Source organism: Prionailurus viverrinus, chromosome B4 (assembly GCF_022837055.1).
Source record: "Prionailurus viverrinus isolate Anna chromosome B4, UM_Priviv_1.0, whole genome shotgun sequence".
Classification (NCBI taxonomy): domain Eukaryota; kingdom Metazoa; phylum Chordata; class Mammalia; order Carnivora; family Felidae; genus Prionailurus; species Prionailurus viverrinus.
Genome location: NC_062567.1, coordinates 112,332,024 through 112,347,331, shown reverse-complemented (window position 1 = coordinate 112,347,331; position 15,308 = coordinate 112,332,024). Strand labels below are relative to the sequence as shown.

At 42.9% G+C, this 15,308-nt stretch overlaps 1 protein-coding gene across 1 annotated transcript; it reads left to right on the top strand.

The window, feature by feature from the left end:
- Window positions 1–2,410: 2,410 nt before the first annotated feature.
- Window positions 2,411–7,491, top strand: LOC125170665 (eukaryotic translation initiation factor 4 gamma 1-like). The gene is given in 7 exon segments (XM_047867341.1): window positions 2,411–2,426; window positions 4,905–5,863; window positions 5,865–6,410; window positions 6,412–6,485; window positions 6,487–6,691; window positions 6,693–7,405; window positions 7,407–7,491. Coding segments are annotated over 7 exon segments (2,598 nt in total).
- The last annotated feature ends 7,817 nt before the right edge of the window (window positions 7,492–15,308 follow it).

Sequence of the window (15,308 nt, the reverse complement as noted above, 5' to 3'; positions counted from 1 at the left end):
GCTATAAACATGGGGGTGCATGTGTCCCTTCAAAACAGCACACCTGTATCCTGTGGATAAATGCCAAGTAGTGCAATTTCTGGGTCATAGGGTAGTTCTATTTTTAGTTTTTTGAGGAACCTCCATACTGTTTTCCAGAGTGGCTGCACCAGCTTGCATTCCCACCAGCAGTGCAAAAGAGATCCTCTTTCTCCACATCCTCGCCAACATCTGTTGTTGCCTGAGTTGTTAATGTTAGCCATTCTGACAGGTGTAAGGTGGTATCTCCTTGTGGTTTTGATTTGTATTTCCCTGATGATGAGTGATGTTGAGCATTTTTCATGTGTCGGTTGGCCATCTGGATGTCTTCTTTGGAGAAGTGTCTATTCATGTCTTTTGGCCATTTATTCACTGGATTGTTTTTTGGGTGTTGAGTTTGATAAGTTCTTTATAGATTTTGGATACTAACCCTTTATCTGATATGTCGTTTGCATATATCTTTTCCCGTTTGGTCTGTTGCCTTTTAGTTTTGCTGATTGTTTCCTTCGCTGTACAGAAGATTTTATTTTGATGAGGTCCCAGGAGTTCATTGTTGCTTTTGTTTCCCTTGCCTCCAGAGACGTGTTGGTTGAGTAAGAAGTTGCTGTGGCCAAGATCAAAGAGGTTTTTGCCTGCTTTCTCCTCGAGAATTTTGATGGCTTCCTGTCTTACATTTAGGTCTTCCATCCATTTTGAGTTTATTTTTGTGTATGGTGTAAGAAACTGGTCCAGGTTCATTCTTCTGCATATCGCTGTCCAGTTTTCCCAGCACCACTTGCTGAAGAGACTGTCTTTATTCCATTGGATATTCTTTCCTACTTTGTGAAAGATTAGTTGGCCAGAGAATCTTCCCATGTTATTAAATCTCTTTGCAAACATGATTTAGTATCATAATATTTTATAATAAGCAGACCTGAGAATTTATTTAGCCATTCTGGTTTTGTTAAACATTTAGACCATTTCCAATTTCTCCCTATTATAAGTAAGGCAGCAATGATCCTCCTTGTAATAGACACTTGTCCATATCTATGATTAATTCTACAGGACAGACGTCTACGAGTGGAATTACTAGATTGGAGGGTATGAACACTTGAGTTTCTTGACAAATATTTCTGGCAGACTTTCTAATGCATATTATCACCTTTGACTTCCTCAAATCCTCTTCAACTGAAGAATCACCCACCCCCATTTAAAGACAGGAGAGCGTATTCAATTCCTTCTGTAGAGGTTTGCTGATTCCTAAAATAATGGCAATAAAAGTAATCAGGTTGTTTTCTTGAATACCTCTAGTCCTTTCTGTACCATACCCATTGTCTAGGATCACATTTCTGCACTCTTTTTGCAAAGCCAAAACACTCACAGAAGAAAGAGTATCCATTTACTCGGCTCGTTATTATCACTCTAGGCAGATGAGAAGTCAACCTGGGGAGGAAATCACCCACGAGAAATACAGAATCATACAAAGGAATGTAAGGTTATAGTAATCATTACCGTTCGTATTGGGGCCTCTGAGGAGGAGGGAGTGACAATGTATCCTAAACACACCCCTGAATGGCCTTGCTCACAATCGCAGCCCACATTGGGGAAATGAGCCTTCCTAGCTATCAGCATCTCTGCTCTGGCAAGTCAAACGGTAAAAATACCTCACAGGGGTGCTTTTCAATGTAGAAGTAAATTTCATCGCCTAGTTCTCTGTCCTCTAATATTTTCTGGAATAACTTCATTTTCCTGTCTACCAAGAAAAACTTCTGCCTTCCAAGAAAACCAGTGCCACCTTGAGAATGCCCCCAGGACATGGTGCTCAAAAAGAAAATCTAGGGGAAACAAAACCAGGAGCAAGTCCCCTTTGGTCTAGTTCGAGGCAGCGTATTTGCTACCTGTGTTGCCTTGTTATCTTACTTGGATCAGAAGCCCCTTTAAGCAGGAATTTTGTTTTGATAATGGTCTGCTTAGGAAAACAGCTAGTAAGATTGAAATTCAAGCTTTTCTCTTTCCTGGGAGTCAGGCAGCCTGAACACAACTGATTGCCTGGGTGTTTCCCCCTCTCACTGAGTCCAGACTGTTGGAAAATCCCTGATGAGGGCACAGTTCCTTCTCTGGCTGACCAAAAGGGCTTTTTACCAAAGTGGAGAACAGAATCTGTGGTGGGTACAGAATGGCCATGATTCATTCACCCGCCAATGAGTACTGGATGCTCAGTACAGGCTAGTACAGGCTAGAAACCAGGCGGGGCATTGTGTGAGTAAAATGGGCAGATAACTTGCCCTCATGGAGCTTGCTGCTGAGTGAGAGGCAAACAGTAAACAAATGATTGTGCCCAGAAACATAAAACTTCAGGCTTGGTAAGTTCTGGGGCATCACAGACACAGAGCTGTGAATGCCTATGACAAGAATGGCCCGATTGGAAGGTAGGCAGCTGTGGGAAGGAAGTGTGTTTCTGGCAGAGGGAAGAGCATGGACAGAGGGACCAAAGCTCAGTGAGAAGGGGGTGCACGCAGAAGGGGGTGCATGCAGAGAGGTGATCAGGGCCACGCAGGGTTTGGGTCTTCATCCTAAATGGATCTTTAGATTGCTGAACCCCATGTTACTTGGTGACAATTCCACTCTTAGGTATTTACCCAAGAGAAACGAAAACTCACATCCTCAGAGGACTTAGATATTCATAGAAGCCTTAAAATAGCCTAAAACTGAAAACAACCCAAATGTCCATCAACAAGAGAATGGATAAACTGTGGAATATACTCATACTTAAAAGAATGAACACACAACAACATGGGACACTCTCAAAAAACTTACATTGAGTAAAAATAGGCACAAAAGTCCATACCGTGTGATTATATTTGTATCAAATCCAAAACCAGGCAAAACTAATCTGTGGTGATGAAAATCAGAAAGTGGTTGCCTCTGGGAGTGGAGGCTAGGCAGGGGGCCAATGACTGGAAAAAAGGGGGCAAGAGAACTTTCTGAGGCAAAAAGAAATGAAAAAAGAGAAAGAAAGAAATGTTTATATCTTATTTGGGGTGGTGATTTCACACAGGCATATTCAGTTATCAAAACTCCTCAAACTGTACTGAACATCTGTACATTGTGTTATTTGTATAATATACATCAAACTTACTATTTTTTTTAAAGTATAATACATACAGCAAAGTGTTTTAACCACAGGAGTAATAGGAGATTTGAAATGTGAAAGGAGCCCTCTGGCTGTGGTCTGGAGAAGGGTAAGAAAGGCCTAGAATGGAAGTAGGTAGACCAGTTACCTCTGCTTTATGTGACTGACCTAGAAGCCAGAATACTCCTGAGGGGCATATCAGCCCCTCATCAGCCTTTAAAAAAGGAGAATTCAGACCTCTCCTCGCTGACATCCCCCAGGAATTGTGCAAAGGGAATTTAGCCGGAGCAAAAAAGCTGGGACACTGGGCTAAGAGAACTAAGGCAACCGCAGACAAAGGAATTAGATTGAACCAAATGACTATTACATAGGATCTTTCAAGACAGGATTAAAGTAATCATGTGTGTTTTGAATATTTCAAATCTGGTGAATGCTTTCTTAGGTTCCCTTCCCCACATCTACAAGTTTCTTCCTAAATTAAGAAATCTAGCAGGCTGGAACTGGCTGATGTAACAGGAAGGCAAAAAATGATCTTTTATCCAGTTAGAACGAACAGAATTAACATGGGATGAGAATGAGGTTATGACTCCGAAAGAACATGGGCAATATTACAGCAGTGAAGGAGGGTTTGGGGGCGGGGGGACTGGGTTGTAGAATCATGTGTAGAATCCTAAGGCACCAATGCAAAGTCAGAGAGGCATTTGCTTGATGAAAGTTTAAAAGAACTACAGAATCTAAGCGTCTCGGGGTTGGGAAGGATTCTTAGAAAGCATATCAATCTACACATTTCACAGATGAAATGCAGAGGTAAAGGGACAAAATTACCCAGGAGTATTCATAACTAGCATTTGATTAGCACTTCACCAAGTATGTCCACACCTGTCGCCTCATTCAATCGTCATAAAGTGCTGGCAAATAGCAATTACTAATTTTTCTGTTCAGAAGAAAACTTGGGGCTCAGAGGGTGGCACAGAGAAAGCTAGTTCTTATCGATGTTCAAGTTTCTCCTCTTCCAGGACACACCACTAGATCACAGATCTCTGCTCTCTTGCAGTTGGTAGGATGGGCTAGCAGAGAACTGAGTTGTGGCCAATGGAATGTGGCAGAAGCCCCCTCTTTGGGGGCTAAAACCTGGCACATAAGCCTCTCTTCTCCACACTCACTCTACTCCTTGGCCTGCCATTAGATACACAGGATCCAGTAGAGGATTTGAGGCCCCAGAGGATGGTGAAGCCACAGCTTGGCAGGAGCCTGGGTTCTGTGAATGACTCTGTGGAGCAGAGATTTTTTCCCCATTCACTGATCCAAGTTAGATTGTAATAGGAGTGTGGTGCTTGGGTGGCTCAGTCGGTTAAGCATCCTAGTCTTGATTTCAGCTCAGGTCATGATCTCACAGTTTGTGCTGTCATCACAGAGCCAGATTGAGATATTCTCCCCTCTCTGCCCCTTCCCCACTCGTGGTCGCTTATACTCGCTCTCTCTCTCAAAATAAATAAAAAACATTTTAAAAATCTTTAAAAAGGGACGCCTGGGTGGCTCAGTCAGTTAAGCATCTGTCTTCAGCTCGGGTCACGATCTCATGGTTCATGAGTTTGAGCCCCACATCAGGCTTCCTGCTCTCTGTGCAGTGCCTGCTTCAGATCCTCTGTCCCCCTTTTCTCACCCCTCCCCCGCTTGCGCTCTCTCTCTCAATCTCTCTCTCTATCTCTCTCTCTCAAATAAATAAATAAAAACTTTTAAAAACCCAGCAGCAAGCGGACGGCTACTGATAAAGATCGAGGGGAAGAGGATGCTGATGGAAGCAAAACCCAGGACCTGTTCCGCAGGGTGCGCTCCATACTGAATAAGCTGACACCCCAGATGTTCCAGCAGCTGATGAAGCAGGTGACACAGCGGGCCATCGACACTGAGGAACGCCTCAAAGGGTTCACTGACCTCATCTTCGACAAGGCCATTTCAGAGCCCAGCTTCTCTGTGGCCTTTGCTAACATGTGCCGCTGCCTCACGGTGCTGAAAGTGCCCACTACAGAAAAGCCAACAGTGACTGTGAACTCCCGAAAACTGTTGTTGAATCCATGTCAGAAGGAGTTTGAGAAAGACAAAGATGATGATGAGGTTTTTGAGAAGAAGCAAAAAGAAATGGATGAAGCTGCTACGGCAGAAGAACGAGGACGCCTGAAGGAAGAGTTGGAAGAGGCTCGAGACATAGCCTGGCGGCGCTCGTTAGGGAATATCAAGTTTATTGGGGAGTCGTTTAAGCTGAAGATGTTAACGGAGGCAATAACGCATGGCTGTGTGGTTCAACTACTTAAGAACCATGATGAAGAGTCTCTTGAATGCCTTTGTTGTCTGCTCACTACCATTGGCAAAGATCTGGACTTTGAAAAAGCCAAGCCCCGAATGGATCAGTATTTCAACCAGACGGAAAAAATCATTAAGGAAAAGAAGACTTCATCCCGAATCCACTTTATGCTGCAAGATGTGCTGGATCTGCGATGGAGCAATTGGGTGCCACGCCGTGGGGACCAGGGTCCCAAGACCATGCTGCAAGACCAGATCCACAAGGAGGCTGAGATGGAGGAGCACTGGGAGCATGTAAAAGCGCAGCAGCTAATGGTCAAGGGCAGTGACAAGCGTGGGGGTGGCCCTCCAGGCCCACCCATTAGCCGAGGCCTCCCACTTGTGGATGATGGTGGCTGGAACACAGTCCCCATCGGCAAGGGCAGCCTTGCTGACACCTACTGACACCTCACGGCTCACCAAGATCACGAAGCCTGGCTCCATTGATTCTCACAACCAGCTCTTTGCACCTGGCGGGCGATCGAGCTGCGGCAAGGGCAGCAGTGGAGGCTCAGGGGCCAAGCCCTCTGACGCAGCACCAGCAGCTGCTCGTCCAGCTACTAGTACCTTGAACGGCTTCTCAGCCCTTCAACAAGCAGTACCTACAGAAAACACAGATAGCAGACGTGTGGTACAGAGGAGTAGCTTGAGCCGGGAAAGAGGTGAGAAAGCTGAAGACCGGGGAGACCGCCTAGAGCGGAGTGAATGGGGAAGTGAGCGTGGAGACCGGCTCGATCGCTCTCGGACACCTGCCACCAAGCGGAGCTTCAGCCAGGAAGAGGAAGAGCGGAGTAGAGAGTGGCCCTCCCAGCCTGAGGGACCACGCAAGGCAGCTAGCCTCACGGAGGATGGGGACTGTGGGCGGGATGCTGTGAAGCGAGAAGCCACCCTGCCCCCGGCGAGCCCCCCAAAGGCTGTGCTCTCTGAGGAAGAGCTGGAAAAAGAAATCCAAGGCCATTATTGAAGAATATCTCCATCTCAATGACATGAAGGAGGCAGCGCAGTGCGTACAGGAGCTCTTCCTCCTTGCTCTTCACCTTTGTGCCGCATGGCATCCAGTCGACACTGGAGCTCAGCACCATCGCTCGTGGGCATATGGGGCGGCTGCTGCACCAGCTGCTCTTTGCTGGGCACCTCTCCACTGCTCAGTACTACCAAGGTTTGTATGAAATCCTCGAATTGGCTGAAGACATGGAAATTGACCACCCCCCCCCCCCCCCGCCATGTGTGGCTCTACCGAGCAGAACTCGTGACGCCCATTCTGCAGGAAGGTGGAGGACCTATGGGGGAGCTGTTCAGGGAGATTACAAAACCTCTGAGACCCCTGGGCAAAGCTGCTTCTCTGTTGCTGGACATCCTGGGGCTTCTGTGTAAAAGCATGGGTCCCAAAAAGGTGGGGATGCTGGGGCGAGAAGCTGGACTCAGCTGGAAAGAATTTCTACCTGAAGGCCAGGACGTCAGGGCATTCATCGCTGAACAGAAGGTGGAGTACACCTTGGGCGAGGAGTCTGAAGCCCCTGGCCAGAGGATGCTCTCCTCTGAGAAGCTGAGCAGACAGCTGGAGAAGCTGCTGAAGGAGGGCAGCAGTAACCAGCGGGTGTTTGACTGGATAGAGGCCAACCTGAGTCAGCAGCAGGTAGCATCCAACACACTGGTTCTTGCCCTCATGACAGCTGTCTGCTCTTCTGCAATTCTCTTTGAGACGCCCCTCCGAGTGGATGTGGCGGTGCTGAAAGCTTGAGCGAAACTGCTACAGAAATACTTATGTGATGAACAGAAGGAGTTGCAGGCGCTCTATGCCCTCCAGGCCCTTGTAGTGACCTTAGAACAGCCCGCCAGCTTGCTTCGGATGTTCTTTGATGTGCTGTATGACGAGGACATGGTGGAAGAGGAGGCCTTCTATAGCTGGGAGAGTAGCAAGGACCCGCTGAGCAACAGGGCAAGGGCGTAGCCTTAAATCTGTCACAGCCTTCTTCAAGTGGCTTCATGAAGCAGAGGAGGAGGAGTCTGACCACAACTGAGGGCGGGTGGGGCCGGGGACTTGGAGCCCCATGGACACTCGGATGGCCCGGCCAGCCGCCCAGACTTCCCATAATTTGGCTCTTGTTGATGACATTGCTATAAACATTGGGGTACATGTGCCCCTTCGAATCAGCATTTTTGTATCCTGTGGATAATTACCTAGTAGTGCAATTGCTGGGTCATAGGGTAATTTTTTAAGTTTTTTGAGGAACCTCCATACTGTTTTCCAGAGAGGTTACACCAGTTTGCATTCCCAACAGCAGTTAAAAAGGGCTCCTCTTTCTCTGTATCCTCACAAACATCTGTTGTTTCCTGAGTTGTTAATTTTAGCCATTCTGACAGGTGTGAGGTGATATCTCATTGTGGTTTTGATTTGTATTTCCCTGATGATGAGTGATGTTGAGCATCTTTTCATGGGTCTGTTACCATCTGGATGTCTTTGGAAAAGTGTGTATTCATGTCTTTTGCCCATTTCTTCAGTATGTTATTTGTTGTTTAGGTGTTTAGTTTGGTAAGTTCTCTACAGATTTTGGATACCAACCAATATGTCATTTGCAAATATCTTCTCCCATTCCATCAGGTGCCTTTTAGCTTTGTTGAATGTTTCCTTTGCTGTTCAGAAGCTTTTTATCTTTTTTTTGTGTTTCTTTTTTTTAACCATTTTTTAATTTATTTTTTTAATTTACATCCTAGTTAGCATATGGTACAACAATGATTTCAGGAGTAGATTCCTTAATGCCCCTTACCCACTTAGCCCATCCCCCCCACAACCTTTCCAGTAACCCTCTTTTTGTTCTCCATATTTAAGAGTCTCTTATGTTTTGTCCCCCTCCCTGTTTTTATATTATTTTTGAGAAGCTTTTTATCTTGATGAGGTCCCAATAGTTCATTTTTGCTTTTATTTCCCTTGCCTCCACAGGTATGTCAAGCAAGAAGTTGCTGTGGCCAAGGTCAAAGAGGTTGCTGCCTGTTTTCTCCTGTAGGATTAAGTGTCTGACTCCTGATTTCAGCTCAGCCCATGATCTCACAGTTTGTGAGACTGAGCCCTGTGATGATCAGAAGCCCCCTTGGGATTCCTCTCTCTCTCTCTCTCTCTCTCTCTCTCTCTCTGTCTCTCTCTCTCCCTCTCTCTCTGCCTGTCCTCCACTCGTTCTCTCTCTCTGTCAAGATAAATAAATAAGCTTTTTTTTTTAAAAAAAAGATTCTTTTGGTTATAAGTAACAGAAAGATTCATTCAAATGGGCTTGAGCACAAAGTTAATTTTTTGTTCAAGTAATTAGGCGTGGGTTCCGCTTTCTCTTTCAGCTCCGTGTCTTTCAGGCTGGCTCCGTCCTCAGACAGAGAATCCCTTCATGCTTATGAGATGGCTGCAGAAATCCCAGCCTCACAGACCCTTAAGTTCATATTCAAGGGAGAAGAAAAATATATCTGCTGGTAGCATTAACAAATATCCCGAAACGTGCTCGGACTGTACTGGGTTAGGTGAAGTACTTACCTCCGGAACACATGTGCAGATTGTCTTGGGCCTGGGTCATGGCTCAAGGATCTTGATCTTGGGCTCTGATACAGGGATCATAGTGCACTGAGATCTCATAGACTCAAAGTGGGGGAAAGGTCAATCCCCAGAAGAAAACTAGAGAATAATTCTGTAAGGAGGGGCTGGCAAAGAAAAACTATGGAATGCAATGACTAACAATGCATTGAATGCATTGAGTGATTATAAGCACTGAACCCTAACCAGATTCTTTTTAAAGTACAAAGCCATTAGCCAACTTGGATAGCTGTCCTTGAATTCTGCAAATGCCTGGGTAAACATAAGGATTAAGGCTTCTACTTATCCTTACGGACTAGAAAAGCTAAAGAGTAGATAGTAAAACCTGTCAAAATAACTCTTCAGTTATGGAAAGTGTAAGTTTGAGTAAGCAATTGGTAGGTTGTAACTAAAGGGGTGAAAGATAAGAAAGTATACATACTTTCTCTTACAAATCATTTATTTCTTGTTGCTTTAGAAATGGGAGATTTAGGGGCACCTGAGTGGCTCAGTCGGTTAAGCGTCCAACTTCGGCTCAGGTCATCATCTCGCAGTTTGTGGGTTCGAGCCCAGCGTCGGGCTCTGTGCTGACAGCTCAGAACCCGGAACCTGCTTCAGATTCTGTGTCTCTCCATCTCTTGGCCCCTCCCCTGCTCATGCTCTGTGTATCTCTCTCAATAATAAATGTTAAAAAAAATTTTTTTTTAATGGGAGATTTAACAAAGTAACAAGATAATATACAATCAGTGCAATAAAGTGCAGAAAGTGAAGAATAGAAAATACAACTTAAATTAAGGTTGTTAATAAGAAAAAGATCCTTGGGAGACCACCTGGGATAGAGGTTCTACTATTAGGCATAAGTAGGAAAAAAAAATCATTTTGAACAACTTCTGGGATGCACAAGTACGGGAGGGGCAGAGAGAGACGGAAAGAGAAAGAATCCCAAGCAGGCTCTGCACTCTCAGCAGGGCTCAAACTCCCTGTTGTGAGCTCATGACCTGAGCCAAAGTCAAAGTTGGATGCTTAATGGACTGAGCCACCCAGATGCCCCCCAACTGCTGCTTTTATTAGGAAAAACACAATAGCCATTTGTGGTTACTTTATTTCTTACTATTTGAGTGGGTTGTTTGAAATCCTTGTCAAAATGAAGTTAACTTCATTTTAAACGATAAAGGATAAAGGATTAAAGACCTAAATGTGAGACCTGAAATCATAAAAATCCCAGAAGAAAACATAGGCAATAATTTCTTTGATATCAGCCATAGAAACATTTTTCTAGATAAGTCTCCTCAGGCAAGGGAAACAAAAGTAAAACTAAGTTATTTGGACTACACCAAAACAAAAGGCTTTTGCACAGCAAAGGAAACCATCAACAAAACAAAAAGAAAACCTACTGAATAAAGAAGGTATTTGTAAATGACATATCCATTAATAGGTTAATATCCAAAATATATAAAGAAGTTATACAACTGAACACCAAAAAAAAAAAAGATACAATTTAAAAAAGGGCACAGGACCTGAACAGACATTTTTCCAAAGAAGACCTACAGATGGCCAACAGATGCTTGAAAAGATGCTCAACATCACTCATCATCAGGAAAATGCAAATAAAAACCACAATGAGATATCACCTCACACATGTCAGAATGGCTAAAATCAAAAATAGAAGAAACAACAAGTGTTGACAAGGATGTAGAGAAAAACGAACCCTCATGCACTTTGATGGGAATACAAATTGGTGCAGCCACTGTGGGAAACAGTATGGAGTTTCCTCAAAAAGTTAAAAATAGAACTACCCTATGATCCAGTAATTCTACTACTGGGTATTTATTCAAGGAAAACAAAAACACTAATTTGAAAAGATATATGCACCCCTATGTTTACTGCAGCATTATTTACAATAGCCAAGATCTGGCAAGGTATGGAAGCAACCCAAGTATCCATCGATAGATAAGTGAATAAAGATGTGGAAAAAGATGAATGGATAAAGATAGATATAAGTATAGATATAGATAGATATAGATATAGATACACACACACATATATATAATAGTGGAATATTACTCAGCCATAAAAAAGAATGAGCTCTTGCCATTTGTAACAACAAAGATGGACCTAGAGGGTATACTGCTAAGTGAAATAAGTCATACAGAAAAAGAAACATACCATATGATTTCACTCATATGTGGAATGTAAGAGACAAAACAAATTTAAAAAAGACAAACTAAAAACATACTCTTAAATACAGAGAACAAACTGGTGATTGCCAGAGGGGAGGTGGGTGGGGGGAGGAGTAAAACAGATAAAGGAGATCAAGAGTACACTTACTTTTGATGAGTACTAAGAAATGTACAGAATTGTTGAATCATTATATTGTACACCTGACACTAATATAACATGGTATGTTAATATACTTCAGTTTAAAAAAAGGGGGGGGGATGAAGTTAACTCTTGACAGTACCAATGAAGTCATAAGCTTCTGACAATACAAATTCAAATGAGACTTATTTGAAGTCGTTGTATGAGTGAGGTCTCTCTCTTTTGGTGAAAAGTGACTGAAACTCGAGTCAAAACTAGCTTAGGCAAAAAGGAATCTGTGCTAGCAGGCTCCTCCAGTTCTGAGATGGCAAGAGTGCACCTGGGCCTCACAGACAAGGGATCAGAGAGATTCAAATGCCACTCGGAGTGGCATCTCGCATCTCTGTTTCTCTTACACTGGCTTCTTCCTGGGAATTTTACCACAAACAAATTGATGCTCCACCTCTCTGTCTGACAGGGGGAGTAAGCCTCTTTCCCAGCATCAGTTTTTCAACTCCCAAGAAAGGACTCTCATTGACCTGGTTCAGGTCACCTGCTCACTCAGGACCAAAACACAGTATTTTGATCAGCCCTACTTGATGTGGTTACTCATCTTTAGTCCAATAACTTCAGCCAGGAGTTGGGATTCCCTATGTTTGTGATAAGAAAATGGATATTTTCTGGAAGAAAGAGAGGTGGAATACTTGGTCAACAAAACCAGAGATGTTTATACCAATGTCCAATTCTTTTCTTAATGATAAAGAATATTTAAAGTCAATAAACATAATTATCACCTTAATAATTAGAGAGTTACAATTGCACCACTAAAGCCCACATGCCAGGAAAAATGGTTGGCACAGGAGATAACCCAAATATTTCACAGGTGACTTCAAGCTTTGTTTTGGTGTGCAACCCTGGCAGATGGCCTCTCTTAATGCATGTTGAAAGGCAGAGCTCCACGCAGATTCCTAAAATGAATCCTAACCTTTGGAGTTCTATATGCCACTCCGGGACTCAAGGTCAAATCATCCTTATCTTGCTTCTGACCTTAAGCTTCAGGTCTGATAATCAGATCTCTGGTTTGCTCATCTTTACTTAAGCCAAGTTTCCCCCTCTCTCCATCCTTCCATTCCCCCATGTGACCACCATATAGCCATTGGCCTTCACAGACAAGCTTCTTAAAAGGAGTAATATCCCAGATCATGGTTTCTAAATACCATTTTCCACTCAAAGGAAACAGGAGTTCTTAGACAAATGCTTGATGCTAGGGTTAGGGTAGGGAAGAATAAGAGGAACGTGAGACATCTTATTGTGCCAGAAAGTAAAGAGGTGCTCAAAAAAATAATGGAACATGTCAGATGGCTTGAAGGGCTCCTTATTTCACTTGTCTTCTTAGCAGCATATAGAACTAATCTCATTGTTCTTCTTAAAACTCTCTCCTTCTCTAACTTCTGGTCTTTTTCTACTTCTGATTCTCTTCTTAATAGCAGCTTCCCCCAAGAGTCTTTCTGGGCATCTCATTTTCTGCTCACCTCATAAATATAGGTGTTCCTCAGGGTTCAGTCCTCAGGCTTTTCTCTTTTCATTTTCTCCCTCCCTGCTGACCTTGGCTAACCCCACAGCTTCAATTGTTATATAAACAATGGCTCTCAAATATATATTTCTAAGTATACTTATGTATGGGTAGAGATGAGAAATAGATACATTCAGCACAGACATCTCACTTAGGGGCACCTGGCTGGCTCAGTCAGTAGAGCATGCGACTCTTGATCTCAGTGTTGTAAGTTCAAGCCCCACACTGGGTGTAGAGATTATTTAAAAATAAAATCTTGGGGTGCCTAAGTGGCTTAGTTGGTTAAGCATCTTGACTTCAGCTCAGGTCATGATCTCACGATTTGTGAGTTCAAGCCCCACGTTGGGCTCTGTGCTGACAGGTCAGAGCCTGGAGCCTGCTTCAGATTCTATGTCTCCCTCTCTCTATGCCCCTCCCCCGCTTGTGCTCTCTCTCTCTCTCTCAAAAGTGAATAAACATTAAAATAATAATAATAATTAATAAAATCTTTAAGATGAGCCTGGGTGGCTCACTCAGTCAGTTAAGCGTCCAATTGTTGATTTCGGCTCAGGTCATGATCTCACAGTTTGTGAGACTGAGCCCTGAGTCGGGGTCTGCGCTGATAGTGTGGAGCCTGCTTGGGATTCTCTCTCTCCAATCTCTCTTCCCCTTCCCCACTCTCACCTACCCCCTCAAAATAAATAGGTAAACTTAAAAAAAAAAAAGAAAAATATATTTTTTTTAAAAGACATCTTTCTTAAGCCCCAGAGCCATATATCCTACCAAAATCCTCCTAGATATCCCCACTGAGATTAAACCCCTATTATTTCAAAGATAAGCTGTTAAAAATTGAAGACATTACCTTCCTCTCATCTAGTATTCTTTACTTCTATACTAAATAAAGTATACTTTATTTCTATACCTATTGTCCAAGCAAGAAACTCTGGAATTATTCTTAACGCCCTTCAGCTGGAGACAACCAGGAACCCATCTCTAGTTGAATGAGGTGAGTTTATGGCTCATTTGCAGTAACGAATGCACAGCATAGGGAACCATAGAACTCAGTATGAGAGTATCAAAAAGAACCCATTATAGGATTTGCTATTTGCTTGAGTAATTTGAGAAAGAGTCTAAGGAAGCAGTGGTCTATTCTAGATTGAATGCTGGCAGAAAGGGGAAATTTTATGATAGTGATCTCAACACATCTTCTGTACAGGAAGGAGAGCCCAGAGGAAGGACAATGCTATAATTGGTAAAAAGTACCATCACTCATTTCAGTCAAAAGAAGCGGGTGTTTGGAATTTTGTAGATGGCACAGTGACTGCTTTTGTCTACACTTAGACAAAAGCATGGAGTGGACCTGTTTTGTCTCATGTTATTATGGCCTCAGAATAATCTCATCGGATAGTATTCTGTGAAGTTCTTACGCCCGACAGGAAATAACATGACTTACCTGTAAATGCCAGGTCAGCTTCTAAATGTCAGGAGCTGCCATTTCCCCCTTTCTCACTCATTACTCTCTGTCATTTCCATATAAATTAGTTATCAAGTCCTATTAATTTTTATTACTCACATATCTCTGGGTTCTGTTCCCTTCTCTACATCTTCTTTGTTTCTTCTCTAACTAAGGCCATTGTCATTTGTCATCTGAGTTTCTATATCAGTCACTGAACAGTTCGTCCAACATTTCATCTCCCTCCTGTTCCAGTTCATCTGCTACCCTCCACCCTTTACCCACAATGATGTTTCTAAATATAGCACCCCTGCTTAAAATCTGCTGTTACATTACCAGCCATGTTGCTAATATACAAATGGAAAAATTAAAAATCAGTGAGGTTAGAAATGAAAATTAACTTTTTTCTTTCCTCCCTAAAAGGAATCAAAAAAGGCAGACAAGTGTATTTACACAAGGAATCAGCTGAATATGGAGACTATTTTGAAGTTCTGATTCCCTCTTAAGAAATTATGACTCATTGTGAATCAACAGAGTGACAGGAGTGCTAAAAAAACTTACTGCATTATTGGCACCATTAGCAGAAGTATATTTATTGTCCAGAACAAGAAATTTATGATCCATTTAGTTCTGGGTAATACATTTTAAGAAAGACATTATTAAAAGAGTATGTCCAGAAAAGGGCAATCAGGACAAGAAGGTTCTGGAAACTGTCATATGGATAATCAGAAAAAGTGAGGCTTAAAGAAAACTAAAGAGGGATATGACAAGTGTTTTTGAATATCCAAAGATCTGTCATACATTAAAAGAGAGTAAATTTATGTTGTATAGTTCCAGGGGCAGGATCAAGTCTTAGGATTACAAATCATAGGAAGGTTGATTTCTACTCAGTCTAAGAAAACATTTTCTAATAATCAGAACAGTCCAATAATGAATTAGTTTCCTAGAAAGGTAATGAGCTCCTAGTTACTAGAAGGGTTCA